General features: G+C 43.1%; 1 protein-coding gene across 13 annotated transcripts in view; it reads right to left on the reverse strand.

Moving 5' to 3' along the window:
* The window catches only part of RHBDD1 (rhomboid domain containing 1), a 105,706-nt gene that overhangs the window by 40,036 nt on the left and 47,233 nt on the right, over nucleotides 1-18,437 (reverse strand). For all 13 annotated transcript variants that reach the window (XR_008557441.1, XM_054723122.1, XM_054723124.1 and 10 more), the window contains exons 4-5: nucleotides 10,416-10,504; nucleotides 8,519-8,575 (exon numbers count right to left, since the gene is read on the reverse strand). Coding sequence is in view for 12 of the 13 variants with exons in the window: in XM_054723122.1 (XP_054579097.1) it covers nucleotides 8,519-8,575; nucleotides 10,416-10,504 (146 nt within the window). In the remaining variant the exon portion in view is untranslated. The remainder of the gene's footprint in view (nucleotides 1-8,518; nucleotides 8,576-10,415; nucleotides 10,505-18,437) is intronic.

Below are 18,437 nucleotides of genomic sequence, written 5' to 3' on the forward strand. Positions count from 1 at the left end.
CGGGGGGGGCGTGTCCGGGCCGAGCCCAGCGCTCCCTGGGTGTCTGCATGGCGATCGCCACCCGGGGGGCGTGTCCGGGCAGAGCCCGGCGCTCCCCGGTGTCCGCATGGCAATCGCCACCCGGGGGGGCGTGACCGGGCCGAGCCCGGTGCTCCCTGGGTGTCCGCATGGCGATCGCCACCCGGGGGGGCGTTTCCGGGCAGAGCCCGGCGCTCCCCGGGTTTCCGCAGGGCGATCGCCACCCGGGGGGCATATTTGGGCCGAGCCCGGCGCTCTGCGGGTGTACCGGGGCAATCGCCACCCGGGGGGCGTGTCTGGGCTGAGCCCGGCGCTCCCCGGGTGTCCGCATGGCGATCGCTACCTGGAGGGGCGTGTCCGGGCCGATCCGGCGCTCCCTGGGTGTCCGCATGGCAATCGCCACCCAGAGGGGCGTGTCCGGTCCGAGCCCGGCGCTCTGCGGGTGTCCCGGGAGCGATCGCCACCCGGGGGGGGCGTGTCTGGGCCGAGCCCGGCACTCCCCGGTGTCCGCATGGCGATCGCCACCCGGGGGGGCATGTCCGTGCCGAGCCCGGCGCTCCCTGGGTGTCCGCTTGGCGATCGCCACCCGGGGGGCGTGTCTGGGCCGAGCCTGGCGCTCCCCGGGTGTCCGCAGGGCGATCGCCACCTGGAGGGGCGTGTCTGGGCCGAGCCCGGCGCTCCCTGGGTGTCCGCGTTGACAAAAGCTTTCCACATCTCTGTTTATTCTTTTGAATCCATAAAACGACCTTAAAAAAAGCATCCGGGCCACCTAAGAAAGAATGCACTTTCTGGCCAGAGCACGCAGGATTCTTTTGCCCAACCGGTTAAAGGGAGCAGAGCTGGCACAGTGGGAATGGCCCTGGTGCCCTATGAGGAGACCGGGGAATGGGGTTGCCGAAATTCCATAAGCCTCTTGCCACCTTCTCCTTTGCAAACCACACCATCCAGATCCACCAGGACTGGAGGCAACTGGGAATCACAGCCGTGATTTGGGACATGGTAAGCAAATCTTGAGGGGCCTCTGAAAACATCTGCAACTGATTATAAGACTGGTCTTTATTTAAAAAGAAATAAAAGAACAGCTTTGTTGAGATATAACCCATATACTGTACATGTCACCTAAAGTGTACAATAAACTGGTTTTTTAAAGTAAATTCAGAGTGGTACAACCATCACCATGCTCAATTTTTAAATATCTTCATGACCCATCCCCTCCAAAAAAAACTTCTACCCACTGGAATCACTTTCCTGATCATCTTCCCCAAAATAGATTGCACTTTAAAGGTGGGTAAAGGAAAGTTGAGGGAAGTTAAAACACTGCACAAAGGATATTGTAAGATGACAAAGCCCAAAGTGAAGATCATGTGTTTTCTTTAAAATATATATATATATTTTTAAAATTTCAGAAAGGGAGAGGGAGAGAGAGATAGAAACATCAATGATAAGAATCACTGATCAGCCGAAACTGGTTTGGCTCAGTGGATAAAGCGTTGGTCTGTGGACTGGAAGGTCCCAGGTTTGATTCCGGTTAAGGGCATGTACATTGGTTGAGGGCACATACCCCGGTGTGGGGTGTGCAGGAAGCAGCTGGTCGATGTTTCTCTCTCATCGATGTTTCTAGCTCTCTATCCCTCTCCCTTCCTCTCTGTGAAAAATCAATAAAATATATTAAAAAAAAAAAATCACTGATCAGCTGCCGCCCACAGGCCCCTTACTGGGGATTGAGCCCAAAACCCAGGCATGTGTGCCCCTGATCAGAATCAAACCTGGACTCTTCAGTCCACAGGCCGATGCTCTCTCCATTAAGCCAAACTTACCAGGGCCATGTGTTTTCTTCAAGTTCTGCGTGGTTGTAATGGTCCCCAAATCTATACTAATAAAAGGGTAATATGCTAATTAGAGTGGTTGTCTTCCGGACATCTTTCCAGACAAAGCCGCAGTGGCTACAAAGGCCAAGGCTCAGGCAGCCATAACCAGCTGCAGTGGCAGCATCATTGGGGTTATGGGGGTGGTGCCTCCAGAGGGAGGTCAGACGGGGGGCCAAGGCACAGGCAGTTTGGGGTGATCAGGCTGATAGGGGAGGGCAAGGTAGGGGCAATCAGGCTGGCAGGAGATCAAGGTAGGGGCGAGCAGGCAGGCAGGCAGTGGGGTTAGGGACAATCAGGCAGGCAGGCAGGTGAGTGGTTAGGAGCCAGCGGTTCCGGATTGTGAGAGGGATGTCCGACTGCTGGAAGTTGGACATCCCCTGAGGGGTCCCAGATTGAAGAGGGTGCAGATTGGGCTGAGGGGCACACCCCCCCTACCCCCCCCTCCCACCAGTGCACGAATTTCGTGCACCGGGCCCCTAGTTGCTTTAATAAGACTATGGGGAGAGGGGGGAGGGGAGAACTCACAATCAAGCCAAAGAGAGGAATATTGTAGGGTAGAATCTAGTCATATTCAGAATTTTTGATAAATAGTCCTGAAACTATTTTAAAATTTACTTTTTGTGTTGGTTATGAACAAAAGGCTTTTCTAATATATAAGATGGGGGGGGGGGGAGGGCAGATTAACTATTTCCCATAAGAATTTTCAGGCACTCTAAAAGTCTTTACTTTCATATAAACACTGAAATGACAATAAAACACACTAATCTAGTTTCAGTTGACATTCTAATGTAATTATATATATTATAAAAATATTTGTCATATAAAGTATTTATATCTATTGGTTATGTGCAACAGCAGCTTTATTGAGATATAAATGACATCTTACACAATTCACCATTTAAAGTATATAACTCAGTGGCCTTCATCACCACAATCAATTTTAGAACATTTTTATCACCCCCCAAAAGATATCACCCCCTTTAGATATCACCTCATCCAGGCCTCCCAGCCCTAAGTAACCACTAATCTACTTTCTGTTTCTATATATATGCCTATTTATTTCACTTAACATAATGTTTTCAAGGTTCACTCATGTTGTAGCATTAATTAGTACTTCATTCCTTTTCATGGCCCAGTAATATTCCATTGTATGAATATACATTTAGTTCATTCATTCATCAGCTGGTAAACATTTGGGTTATTTCTACCTTTTAACTATTGTGACTAATGCTGCTATAAACATTTGTGTACTTGTGTGGACACATGTTTTCACTTCTCTTGGCTACAAACCTAGGAGTGAAATTGTTGGGTCATATAGCAGTTCTGTTTAACCACTCAAAACTCACAGAATGTTTTCCAAAGCGGTTGCACCATTTTACATTCACACAGAAATGTAGATGGATTCAGAATTCTCCCCATCCTTGTCAACACATGTTATAATTTGTCTTTTTAATTATGGCCATCCTAGTGGGTATTAAATGGTTTTTATAATAATGATGTGGAACATCTTTGCATGTGCTTATTGACCATTTGTGCATCTTCTTTAGAGAAATGTCTATCCAGAGCCTTTGTCTACTTTTACTGATTACTTGGTACTACATTACTGAATGTCCTTGAAAGCCACAAAAATGAACAACTTAAATAAAAATTAAATAAAATAGCTCAGGACTTTGGGGAGGAGCTAATTCTGACAAGCCTTGCTAATTACCGCCAATAACCCAACTTCCACATTCTCTCACACGTTTCCCATGTGAAAATATAAACATTATAATATCTGAAACAGAAGAAGGATATAAGTAAATTTCCCAAATCCTCACAATGGTTTAGGGCTGAAGTGGGATCTGGACACAATTTTAAATATGGATGCGCTTCCTCATTGGTCTCTACTCAATAGAACTATCAAAAAAATTCAGCTCCCACTGCTATGGGAAACACCCATCAGTGATTTTCATATCCTGAGAGGAAAGGAGTGTGGCACAGCTACAAATCTTGCTTTTATACTTCACACACACACAAAACTTCACGTAAGGACAAATGGTCAAAACACAATCAATATATCCACTTCACAAAGAACAAGAGAGGGGCATTCTAAAACATACTAGAATATTTATGGATAAGTCACTGAATAGCATGGGATACTTCAGCAATCCCGAATAAGAGACTGTCCAATTCCCTAAGAGTGCCAATTATTTTAATGCAACAAAAATGCATATTGGGCACTTTCCTGTATGGCTTATTACCACTTTCAAACCCCTATGGAAAGTCATTCTGTTACAGAAAGTCTAAGCAGCATTTCTATCTATTTATCCTTGAACACGTTCAGCTAATTCAAAATCCAAATTAACTCAAAAGCGTGGAATACCCATCCTATCAGATACCAGAAATACCACATACATCTATAGAGTTTTAATTTCCAGGCAAGTTTGCTATAATTTGAGGCAACATTTTTCATGTTATTTCCTTAAAAAAAAAAAAAAAAACCACACACCCAGCCTTAATGAAATAAGGCCTACAACTCTAAACATCTGAATATTATAAAATATAATTCAGTACTAGTCAGACAAAACATGGGGAGAAGGAAAGAGAAAGTTTTAGTGCCTTAAGTCAAAAGGATTTGTGTGGTTAAAGGTTCTATATCATCAGTCATAAATCATCAACAAGAACAAAAATCTCATCCATGTCTGTTATAATGAGAACAGGTCTCCTAGGACCATAAATTTTCTACAGCTGTTCCGCTGGCCCAATCAGACATTTTTAAAATCTTCATAATAAACATGGCTGGAAAAACCTAACAATCAAACACTTACGATGAATAAGTTTAAATTATATCCTGCGATGAATGCTAGTTTAATATTCCTTTGTAGCTATAGACTTTGGCTCTGCAGTAAAAGAAATTCTGGTTATCGTTATTTCATTAACTACTCCTCCATCTGTTCCTTATACACATACCAGAACTTCATGGCAAAAGAGATCAAGAAACACCACCAAGATTAGAAAAATTGGTAGCAGCTTTTTAAACATTCATGAGGTTCTTTGACCTATAAAGACTTTTGCAGCTAAGGAAAGCCATAGTAAGAATAAATCATTACTTATAGGAGATACATATGCTCTGGTAAAAGTTCCCTCGATGACCATTAGCCCAGCCACCTGGCCTTATGGAGCTCTGCCTTTGAAGAAACCCAACCCTTCAGAGGAAGGAGTACAAATATGGCAATCTTACAGCGGTAAGAAGAATGGTAAAGGGGGCTTTTTATTTTTGCCTTTAATTCCCTAGTCTGTGTGTCTGCTGTACTTATGCCTCTTCCATATGAAGCAAGAAAGAAGCAAGCCCACCCCACCTCCCTGTAAATAAGTGCAATAAAAAGGGGAGGAAAAGACAATAAGGGGGACTGCTCTGTTTTGTAAGATTAAATCAGCAGAATGCCAGGGGCTAGGAATCAGTGGCTGACATTTTTAGTCCTGGTTCTATCACTAACAACCTGCTTGACTTTAGCCCAATTACTTAACATTTCCAAGCTGTCACACACAAGGTCAGGACTAGGTAATCTATGATAGTTTAAGCCATGTCTGTGCAAAGATATGTTCTTATTCTTTTTGTCCAGAGGAACATTCCTGTTTCTTTGGGGAATTTTAAAAAATGAACCAAGAGAGAAGCCCTCTTTCCTCTAGCAACATCAAGGTGTTAGTGGCCATGTGGCCTGTCCAGGGGAGGGAATAGTCACTGGGAAGAGAGAAATCACCATGGGAGGTAGAACCAAAGTGGTCTTCCTGTCCAACCCAGTTCTTCTCAGTCATATAGGCCAACTTAGCCCTACTATACTTACGTCAGTGTAGACTGTTCTCCATACCCAACAACCACAAGGATCCAATGCTCTTCCAAATGGCTCTACAGGTGACCCTTGAACAATGTTCAGGTTAGGGACACTGACCGCCCTCCCCCGCCCCCATGTATTAAAAAATCTGCATATGACCTTTGACTCCCCCCAAATATAACTACTAATAGCCTTCTGCTGACCGGAAGCTTTCGTTAACATAAACAGTTGATTAACACACATTTTGGGTGTTATATGTATTATATACTGTATTTTTACAATAAACTAAGTTAGAGAGAAGAAAATGTTATTAAGAAAATATTAACAAAGAGAAAATACACTTATAGTACTGTCTGTGTTTATTGAAAAATCCATATATAAGTGGACTTACGCAGTTCATACCTATGTTGCTCAAGGGTCAACTGTATATAGTAACTGTGTCGATCACTAATCATTGCGCTTCCTCTCTTCAGGTGGGTCCACAGACAATGGCAGGGGAGCTGACACTGCCCAGCAACTGTCCCATTTCTAGGATGTTAATTGTACACATCACTAGCCAAGGAAGCCTCCCAAGTGCAGCCTCTTCTTGGCGTAGTGACAGTCTCCACCTCTGTGCTCCCCACACCTAGGTAACCCCCCATCTGGTAAGCCTATGCTTTTCCATACTGATCCCCTTAGAACCATCTAGGTAGCTTTTTAAAAAGAGTCCAAGTCCCTGTCTCCACCCCTATTCAGACTTAGCTGGTGTGGGTGAATTCGAGGCATGGATATGTTATACCAGCTCCTCAGTTGATTCATACAGACAGCCAGGATTGATACTCATGATCCCAGTCTTTAGAAATACATCAAAAACATAGCTTGAATGTAACTCCAATAGAACCACTCTTCTGATTAAATCCTTCGGTGGCATCCCAGCATGTTCTGGATAATTCCAAACAGGCCTTTTCATAAAGGCCTGGAGCCCTTTCTGCCATTGCTTTCCTTAACTTCTCCTCATTGATGGAGACGCAGCCTTCCTCCGGGTAACCTCCAGGAACTCAAATCCCTGCTCCACCCAGGGCCGAGCACTGAATACACTAGGTTCCAGGTGCTGGACGGACTTCTCCTGCCACGGGGGAGGAACAGGGCTGCACTAGCTCAAGTCCATGCTCAACTAGGAGACTGGAGAAGATACACAAAACAAATGTTTCCAGGCTGCAAACAGGCAGCACAGGATTTTGAACCTTTAGAGAAAGGAAGTAAAGGAAATGGGCCTGAGGCACTTTCCAGACAGCAGTACAGGGATGGGGAACACAGCAGCCACAGCAGGCTCCTATATTGCGGAGGAATTTACAGGGCCAAGTATAGCCAAGGAGAAAACTGTATGTCAGAGAAACATCTAGAAATCTGCACGGAGCCCCCCTGAGACTTGCTGACTATTACGCCACATGTGCACAGGTGAACTTTCACGAGACCATTCAGGAGGGATCCCAGAACAGATACCTCAATAGTAGTGCAAAAATAGCCCTAAAAAATTACTTTAGATCCACCCTAAATAATTTTAAAACAAGCCCCAGAAGGAACAAACTAGTCATCACAGAACTTAACTGGGTGCCAGACAAAGTCCTTCTTCTTAGAAGAAGGTAAACGCCAGCGCTCAGCACCACACCATATGGAATGTCTAGCCTCCAATCACATCTTATTAGATACGCAAAAACTGTGACCCACAACCAGGAGAAAAATCAATCTAATAAAACAGATACAAAAAATCATATATAGAGAGGACATAATTAGCAACCAGGGACTTCAAGACAGCTATTGTAACTATCTATGCTGATGACTGAAAGAAAAACAGGAATATCATGCGGAGAGAATGGGAGGCTATGAGCCAGGGGTCAAAAAGCCACAATGTGTGGTTCCCTATCAACCCCCTGCCTACTTTTGTAAATAAGATGTTATTGGAACACGGCTATACCCATTTGTTTTATTAATTGTCTATGGCTGCTACAGGAACAAGCTGACTAATTGTGACAGTGACCATATGGCCAATAGGGCCCTTAGAATCTAAAACATTAGCTACCTGGCCCTTCACATAAAAGACTGCAGGCCCCAGAGTTAAGCTATAATGGTTTTCAGTGGGCACGATTACAAGACACCCAGTGCTTCCGTGGCCTATGGCTTCTTTAACCTTTTGCACTCGGATGTCGAGTGTGACTCGACACGGTTAGCATCGGTAGCAGGAATCGAGAAAAAAGCAAGCGAGTGCAAAGGGTTAAGACCCGCTGCTGCTACTGGTCCAGGATATTACCGAGAGGCCTCCCCAGGCTGGCCTGTCAGGGCCTTAGCCTAAAACAGGTCACATGCTTTAACCAGAAGTCCTTTTTTACCTATTTACATAGACACAGAAAGTCCCATGGTATTAACTATCAGAGGAATGTCTATCTTAGGATAAGCATGATTCTTCCTGAATATGCAGTTAGGGTGGACTAGCGAGAATTGTGTATCTGAAACTAACTTCTCATGCTTAGCCAGCGGTATGTTCTCTTATACTGAGAATAGAGAGACCTGGTCTAGTATGAATCTTATCATGTTTGAGAAACCTCATAATAATCGTACAATATTTTCATGTCATTTTTATCTCCTTTCCTGGTCTTCCCTACCAACCCACCCAGATGTGTTCCCAGGCTACCCCTCCATCGAGCTTTCAGGCATGTTAGAGGCACGATTACATAACGTGTGAACTCCACAACAGCATAAACTAGCATTGCCTTAAAGTGGCTCCACAGTGGCGAACACTATAATTTTTAAATTATCATGTATTAAATAAAATAAAGTGCTTACCTGAATTATTAAAGTAGTATTGCTGTCCTGGGTAGCCATTATTGGAGGAAAAAATGCCTAAATATAAAGAAAACAGACATTTTAATAGTAGCCATAAGGCTTTTTCTTGAGGTATAACTGACAAATGAAAAATTGTATATATTTAGGTTGTGCAATGTGATCTTTAAAGCTGTACACGTGATGATTTAATATACATATACATTATGAAATGACTGCCACAATTAACACATCAATCACCTCACAGTTACCATATTCTGTGTATGTGAGAGAATTCTTAAGGTCTACTCTCTCAGTCAACTTCAAGTATGTAACACAGTATTAACTACAGTCACTCTGCTGTACATTAGATCCTCAGAACACACTCATCTTATAACTGGAAGCTTATACCCTTTGACCAACATCTCCCCGCTTCTCCCAGCCTCTGGCTACCACTGTTCTATTCTCTGGTTTAGATTCCACATACAAGTCAGATCATACAGTATTTGTCTTTCTCTTTCTGGCTTAACTCACTTAGTGTAAAGACATCACCTTCCTCTATTTTGTTGCAAATAGCAGGATTTCCTTCTTTGATGCTTGTATAATATTTCACTGTGTGAAATATTATACAAGCATCAAAGGATATATAATATATATCCTTGTGATGTAAAGTTATATCATTGTGTGTATATATATCATACATATGTGAGATATCTATGTCTCTATCTACCTATTATAATTGCGGGGGAAATCATCTTTACATACAAAATACTTGCCTACATTTTGTAATGGGTGCAAAAAGCATTACTAACCACTGAATCTTCAGACACACATAGAAAAATGAAACAAAACATTAAACTCCTGATAATAAATTTTTTCTTTTATCCATATTGATAGTATTTGGGCAACAAAGCTCATTACTAGATTTCCATTATTAAGTTGCACCAAAAAATATAATAAAAGTGGACTTTTAATGAAGCTCCCACTGCCTCCTCCAAGCACATACACTGGAAACACAGTCATGAGCAAATGTAGGAAAATGCTTAGATGCACCTGCTTAGCTGCAACACAGCCTGTAAAAATCATCCAGAAGCGAACACAACCTGCTAATAGAGGCAACAGTGCGAGGCCCAGAAAGCTCTCTAATACCATGAATATTATATGGTTCTCAAGAACACCAGCCATCGCCACAAACTGTGAAAACAAATTATTTGTGGTTCAAGAAAAGGTAAAATAGTCTCCGAAGATTTCCCATGAATAAAAGATGAAATACTGGAACTCATAAGGCCTTTAAAAAAGTGTTTGCAAAATAGTGTCCTTAAAAGCCATAACCAATATAGATTTTAAATTGAGGCCTAAAAGAATTCATATATTTCTAAATAAAATAAAGTATTTTCATTGAGCATCAATTTGAAGGAAACAAAAAGAAAAGAAAAATTGTTAAAGCTGGAGCCACACTTTAAGCAATAACAGCCCTGGTTTGGCCCTGCATGAATATGTCTCTCCCGCCAGGACCTAGTGGTCACTCTGAATTCTTTGCACTTCAGTACAGATTTTTCTTTGTCAACTTTGCCTTGCACATATATGAACTCATGGAATATTGTAGAATAATGCATTACTTTAAACCTACATTCGTTCTCTGCATTTTCAAGAAAACCATGGTTTTCTGTGAGTAGCATTAATGTTGAGGGTATACATATAAACCACTCTCTGTCCATAGGAAAGCCTCGGGTTTCGAATTAGAGTTTGCAGCCTCTCTGGAGTGGTGTGAGTTGCTGTACCAGCTCCTATACTTCTTGTTTTAAGAAGAGACTATTGGGAATTCCTAAGCAGACCCACAGGGTAACTTGGGGTTGCTTTCGTCCCTATTAAAATTAAGATGACCTTCCAATGTGTCATGCGAAGATGTTTGGTTCTGTACCTGCACATGTTTCCATGATTTTCTTCAGAGGCCCGTGAGTGTACATGAGTCCAACGAGGATCCCGGCCAGATGCCCAGCGAAGGAGGTCCTAGGGGAGAAGGAGACCCTCTGTGAGTGTGCGCTCTGCCCCTGATTACAGGCAGCCCGCCTTCTCGCTAGCCCGGAGCGTGTCAATTAGTCACAGGCTTTGTTCCACACCATGTCTTTTATGCTGAGCACTACGGCACTCAGTCCAAAGAACATTTCCTACCTTAAGGGGGAGGGGGGAGGGGGGAGGGCATGAATAACAACCACCACATGTTTAAAATTCAATCCCCCTCCCTGACCAAGAGAAGTGGGCTGGCTCCTTCAGGGCAGTGGAAGCGTTTTGTCATGACAACCCATTAGACTTCTTCCAGTTTTTCTCTGCGGCTCTTATCACAAAATGTAAACGACAACAGTTTTCTCTGAATTAACTCTTGGATCATGCAGCCATGGTGAGGGCGGTATCTACCTGTGTTCGCAGAGCGCTGCGTTTTTAAACATCACTGACCAGTGAAGCCAAGAGCAAGAGACACTCGATGGATGAGATGGAGATGTCCACACGCCCACCCCAAAGTCACCTCCCTCTAATGTCACCTTCTTATGTCACTCAGCGAAAAGACACATAAATGCAAACTTTAAGCTCGAAAGATGAGTTAGTGCATTAAATTGGCTCTGCTCTTCTTAAGATAGTATCTAACGCTGACAATTACTTATACATATGAAGTCAAGGCAAGCCCCAGCTAAGTATGTGTGAACAAATAGAACAAATGAAAGAGAACTGGCCAGCAGGTCTCCCTGCCTCCAGCTCTTGCTCATACTGCATCCCACAGACCGCCATCAGTGGCCCTCCTGAAACAGAGGGCAAGTCATGTCCATGCCTCTTGGGGAAGCTCACACTTCTCTGCAGCCTTCAATCACAGCCCTCTGACACTTGGCCTTGCCTTCCCTCCACCTTCACTGTCTGCTAAATCCATCCCTCTAGCCACACCTAGACCCTCCAAGTGCTGACCAGGGACCACAAGGCTAAGCCAAACAGCACCCCAGTCATAAACCAGGCCCCGGCTGGAGACTAGCTCTTTCCTCCCACTGCCTTCCTTCCTATAGAACAGATCCAGCCTTCAGGGGAGCAAACAGGTTTACATATTTTCCTGTCTGTCTCTCTCTTATAACCCCCCTGAGGACAGTCTTATTCATCTGTATGCTAAACTGGAAGGTAAAAGAAACCCAACAACCAAAAAATGTCAAGTAGGTGAATAATACACTTCCCTGGCTTGGGGAAATGGCCCCTCACTCCAGAAGAGGGGCACCTAAAAGTTATCAAGGAGCCAATGTAAGCTCCAGGAGCACTGTGATTTCTGTGGTTTTCACATACCTATCACACACACCTAGGACAGTGCTTGGCACAGGACAGACACTCTAGTATGTGTTGAATGAATGGCTTGAGTGTCCCAAGATGATTTCATCAAGACCACCAGTGGGCAAGTTAAAAACACCAGATCTGCAACTTAGAGGGCTCGTTGAGCCATGGCAGTGACAAGGCTGAGGTTCACACACAAAACCTAGAATCAAAACCACACACCGCCTACCACAGCAGCAACTGACAGAGGAAAGGGGCCCTGGGGTACAGACAAGGCAGCAACAAGTACTTTCCATTGTCTCAGGGCTAGTGAAAGACTTGTGGGCTCCCAGAGAGAAGAACAGGCAGAGAAAAGAGGAAAGGAAGCCTTCTGTAGACAGGATGGCACTGGGGCTCGTCCCCATTAGCCAGTTCAATCACACCATTGCCCAATCCCTGCATATGCCACACACACTGAAAGCCATAGCACACATGCATGTGCACACACACACACACACACACACATGTGTATACACACTACACACACAAGCATTCCTTCAGGAGAGCTATTATTTTCATCAAATATATTTCATCAAATATACCTCCTAGGATATGTAACCTGATAATAAAAATATGTGATCAGACACTTGGTTTCCCATTTCCAGAGAAGAATAGCATGAACTGTGCTTCTCTTTAGCTTTTCCAAAAAACAAAATAAAATAGAGCTTATTTTATTCTACTTTTAGGCTAAATCATACATTCCAACTAGTTCTAAGAATGTCAAAGAAAGTGGTAGTTTGAGGGATACAAGAAAAAAAAAAAAAGGCCAGAATCAATTTGAAAAGAATAAAATAACATCAATATTTTTGAAACTTACTAAACCAATCTTTATGGTGAATCATATAGTTCTAAAGATAATATGGAAGAAAATTTCATTTTAAAACCCCAACCTATCAAACAATCAATCTTGAATTTCATTTACAATTTAGAATACAATACAGTTCAATGAATGTTTTCATCTCTATACATGGGTTTGTAGAAGTTTTAGCTGTAATCTAATTGTCCTACTGTAATTGCAAATAACTAGGAAAGGGAGGCTGACAGGCCAGAGACCATATTGCATTATCCTCCAATATTCAGCATTTGTCACAAAAGTCCCTTCTCAAAACTCTAGCTGTCTGTATTTCATGCTGTTACCATTGTAATTAGCTAGTTATTAATAATAGAAAAGCAAAAGGGAGGCCAGACATTATAAGCATGGCCATCTGGGCAGCTTCACCAGGAAGCTGCAACTTTGCCCAGATCCACTTCCTGCAGGTCACTGGGGGAAGGGGTCCAACAACGGGGAGATGGATGTATGCACTGTAAAGTCGGGGTGACATAGGGAAGGTGCCTGTCAGTCTAACCTGGAAACAAAGATCATTGGCTGAGGGGTGGAGCCAATGCAAACCTGTGAAATTTGGGAATATATAATCCACAGACAAAGGAATTCTCTCTCTCTTGGCTCTCTTGTTCCTCTGGCTTTGCTCCTGCTTCCATGCACTCGCCTGTGTTTCCTCCATAGCCATGTGGCTCTAGAAGTCACATGACCCATGACCAGACGACCCCCATGCAATGGACTATTGCTGGGAACACAAACTAAGCTAGCCTGATACAGGACTGGACTGTGCTCCAACACAGAAGGAAACTCTGGGCATTGTCTTTAATCCTAGCTCTGCTGAAGACAAAGCTAGACTTCTCCCATGGAGGGACAGAGGAAGAGGAGACCTTGGAAACTCAGGGGTTTACTTCCATGCAAATAAATGCCACTCATTCTCCCTGTGAGTCTCAGAAAATTCCTTTTCTTGTGACATTGCAAGAAGCCCACTTCCACTGGCAACATGTGGGGATGTGGAAAGCTCCCAACTGATAACATTTTCAGCTCTATAAAGGTATTCTTTTTTTAAAAAAAATAAAATAAAAGTAGGAAGAGAATATGATCTTATTCAATCAAAACTGAGAATCTATCTATATAAAAGCCTAAGCGACCATCGCAACCGAATGGACACTGAACAGGCTGCGTGGGGCTACCCGGCCGGCAGGGGGGTTAGTGAGGGGCGACCAAACAACTGAACAGCAGGCTGCGTGGGGCGACCAGGCTGGCAGGGAGGGCAGTTGGGGGCAACCAGGCTGGGGGGGGGCGCAGTTGGGGGTGATCAGGCCAGCAGGCAGAGGCAGTTAAGGGTGATCAGGTTGGCAGGGGAGTAGTTAGGGGTGACCAGGCAGGCTGGGGGGGCAGTGAGGGGCGATCAGGCAGGCAGGCAGGTGAGTGGTTAGGAGCCTGCAGTCCAGGATTGTGAGAGGGATGTTCAACTGCCGGTTTAGCCTAAATCGGCAGTCGAACATCCCCCGAGGGATCCTGGATTGGACAGGGTGCAGGATGGGCTGAGGGGACCCTTCCCCCCCCCCCCCCCGGGCCTCTAGTATCTTGATATTACACATAAAAAGGGGATGATTCCACCAATTAAAAAAGGAAGCATATGCTAATTTTAAGAGGTATATTAACTTTCTCCATGCCACTGGTAACCATTTGACAAAGGAGCTCCCTTTGCCCTCTACGAGATACCTTTTACCTTTGTCCTGGGAGAGGAAATGGACCTGCAGAGAGAAGATGGAAATGGAACCGGGGACTATCTTCTCCCAGCAGCACTGGGATCAGGGCACTTCATCCTTGCCCCTGGGGGTGCTGAGGAGGTACAAGGAGGCCCTGGGGAAGAAGACATCTGCGTCCTCTAATCAGTGGCTGGGATCTACCTTCAAATGTAACAGCTTTACCAGTAGAAACAGATTGTGTTGTTATGATCATAAGTATACATGCAAAACAGACATTTTGATGTTTGAGATGTCTGAGGAAACCTGTGTGTTCACAGCAGCCTGCTTGAAGATGTGGGCTCAACTCTGTCCTAGATTCTGCCTGGAGGGTGACACCTCAAGGGACAGGCAGGGAAAACCCTGCTGTTAGAAACAGCTTCCTCTAGACCTTACTAGGTCCTGGGCCAAGACTGAAGATTTGGTTACATCCTGCCACCCTCCATCCTAAGTCAGAGTAATTCCTCAGGGACAGTACCACCATATTCAACTTTATATTCGTGACCACACCTGACGCAGTAAACAGCCTGACACTAACACTCAATAAATAACTACTGAACGGGTGGAGGAGTGGAATTAAAAGTACACACAGAAGGCACATATCTAACATACATTACAATTGCATTACAAAATCCCAAGTTGCACATGGTCTCCATAGTTGTATTAGTATCAAATTTCACTGGGAGAGGTAATAATTGAACTAATCCCCTCCCCTTAAACAATGTATGACACAAAACATGTGCTCAACAAAACAATAGCACCAAACCTATTTTTATACCCTAAAATTGGTCACTTAGAAGAGCTTTATTTCTTCTGATAACTCAATAGTAACTCCCTTTAGAAAATCATAACAGCTATAATAAAACACTGACTGTGATGGTGAGATACAAGTATAAGGGCCAGATACATCACCACTTTGTATAGCCACACAGGTTGTGCACTGCACAGACAAACCACAATGAGAAAAAAACGTAATTTATCCAGGGCCTCAATAGTTCCACAAATATTGGACATATCCACTATTCAAATTTAGGTCATCAAATCTCACCTTCAGAGTGACTATTGATATAATTTCATTTATTAGGGGACAATACCTTAATCCAGTAGTTCTCTTTAATTAATCCTCACCCAAGGATATTTTTTTTTTTCATTGATTTTTAAAGAGAGTGCAAGGGAGGGAGAGGGGAAAGAGAGAAAAACATCAATGTGAAAGAGACACATCAATCGGTTGCCTCCTGCACACGTGGCCCTTGACCGGGAATTGAACCCAGACCCATTGGTCTGTGGAATGACGCTCTAACCACTGAGCAAAACTGGCCAGGACAACCCAGTAGTTCTTAAGCTTATTCAGGTTCTAAGCCCCTTTAAATGTCCGATGAAAGCTATGAATCCTGTCTGCAGAAAAACTTCCCAGATGCAAAATAATTTTAAGAAGTTCACAGATGGCTTGAATTCCATCCACGGACCTCTGGTTAAATACCCTGAAGTGAAAATAATCATTGCAGACAGAAGAATTTCACATTAAGCACCAAGTCTAAGTAGTTGTATACTCAATTGGAAAAACATTCCATGTGTACTCAAATCCGAACACAGGGGCAGCCATTTATTTAGATTACTTAAGTTTATTAACATGTCCAGTTTCTTTGTTGTGCCATTGCTCTGGAATGGTGAAACCTACTTCTGAGTTCACTTTCCTTTTTGCTAGAATCCCACTTTCAGTCATTCTTTCAGTTAAAGACCGAGGGTAGAAAACTCTGCTGGTCTTTGCATGTCCAAAAAGGTCTTTATTTCTGTTTCTTATTTTGATAATAAATACAGGCTCTACTGGTGCTGCTGAGAAATGCCAACCAGTCTTTATTCTGTAGGCAATCTGTCTTTTCTCTCAGCTTTTAAAATGTTCTCTTTATTTTGGATATACTGTCATTATACCACAATCATTCCAGTTGTCGGTTCATTTCATTTCCCCTCCTTGACATGTGCTGCGCTTTTTCTATCTGAGGTCTCATGTCCTCCTACAATTCTGAAAAACTGTGGAAAGCCATTATTTGTGTCTTTCTAGCTATGCAGCAGCCACACACTTTCTGACACAGAGAGGGGTTCACTATGTGTTTATGGGGGAAAAACAAAACAAAAAGAAAAAATGGAAAGTTAAAATCAAATCGATGTTGCTATACACTACTTCTAAGGGATAGTGATGTGGAAAGGTAATTTAGGAACAAAACTAAGATTAAGATATGTCGATTATATCTCAAAGCTGGAAAAAAAAGATAGTGTGGATTTCAGTTATGCAAATTATATGCAGATATTAACACTAACACACAGTGTTCTTTCCTATTATGCCAGCATAAAGTGATCCTCACTCCTCTGAGGCAATTTGTAAGGCTGAGCTAAGTGATTATGCAAAATGTTCCCATGCTACTGTTAAAGGATCAAAAGCTAAAGCTATGACTGAAAGCTGTGACAGGCTATAAAGGTCCTCCTCTGTTAAATGGCAAATTCTTTCCACAGTTGAAGAGGCTGCCCTCTCAGGCATAGCTCAGGGAGCAGAAAATGTATTACCCTAAGACATAATCTCCCAGTGTGTGTCGAATGACCTCATTAAGGATACAACTTGATGGAGACACATTGTTGGACAAGGGAAGAGAACAGGTGAGGTAAGACGCAGTCAGCTAAAGGTGGCCTATTGTATTGTACATTTCACCATTTCCTCCTGTAAAAGCAGTTACTACTAGCGGGGGACTGAGCTGATCAGGAGTTCTGGGTCTTGGATGTTACAGCAACAAGAGGTGGTGAGAACATTAATGCCACTGGGAAAGATCTCAATAGGATTGCTTCTTCCCTAGATAAACTGTTCTTAAATTGTTTTCTACCCTTGATGCTTTCTTCAACAACCATGGTAGCACGTGTCTTTGGCAAAGGCAATTTGGGAGAGACTTGGTCTATATGTCCTTTCTCTTTACCAATATTATATTTGCCCAAAGGTAGCTACATTGGCAATGCAACCTCTACTATCCATGTTGATTTATTGAACATGGCACCAAACTCAGGCATAGGGCTGGGATCTGACCACTGACATTTACTAAGTCCCAGACAAACACAATCTAGACAAAAACAAGGATACTGCAAAGGTAGAAGAAGCCCCTTTACAAAAGAACTTCCTAGATCAAAGGTGATGCCTCAATTCCTTGGCTCTCAATTCCATGCAGTCCAGGTGAAGACTGATGGCAGCTTGGAAGATGGTGGTGGCAGCAGAGGTGCAGAGAAGTGGCTTGGTGTCTATTTTGTTGGCAGAGATAAAAGGACTTGCTGATGGATTCATTGTGGGAGAGGGGAAGGAAGAAACAGGTTTCTGACTCATGCAATGGGAGGGATGATGGAACCACCTACTTGGGTGAGAAGAGAATTCAAGAGCTCAGTTTTGGTGTATTCACTTTGAGATGCCTGCCACACAACTAGAGATATTTGATAGAGTATTCAGTAGGTAGCTGGATACCAACTTGGAAACTCAGAGGAAGAATGGTTCAAAATATGCCTCCCATATTTCATTTGACTCCTAGAATATTTGTATACAATTTAACTAAAATGGTCTATCTATCTGTCTACCTACAATGTAGGACAAATTATACACACACAAATATATATATATATACATATATCTATATATATATATATACAAGATTTAAAAGAAATACATAAACACAGTAACAAATAATATGGGGGGGGGGGTAACATCCCCCCTTCTATTTTTCAAACTTCTTGTAACAGTGTTTAAGGAATTTCATTATTATTACTTTTTCTATCAGAACAGCAACTGCGCAAAGCTCTCATGTAAAGAACAGACTTTCTCTCACCAATGTGGTGGAGAAATCTAAGTACGTCTGTTGTTGTTGGGTAAATTGTTAAGAACACTTTCCCCCATGTGGCACGTGCACGTGTTTTTAAATACCACTCAGATGAAAATCATAATCACTAGTTCTGTGGTATTTACCAAGTTTCTTTAGAATCTGTTGTTATTCAAATCTCCTTCAAAACA

This window comes from Eptesicus fuscus, chromosome 11 (genome assembly GCF_027574615.1).
Source record: "Eptesicus fuscus isolate TK198812 chromosome 11, DD_ASM_mEF_20220401, whole genome shotgun sequence".
Classification (NCBI taxonomy): Eukaryota; Metazoa; Chordata; class Mammalia; order Chiroptera; family Vespertilionidae; genus Eptesicus; species Eptesicus fuscus.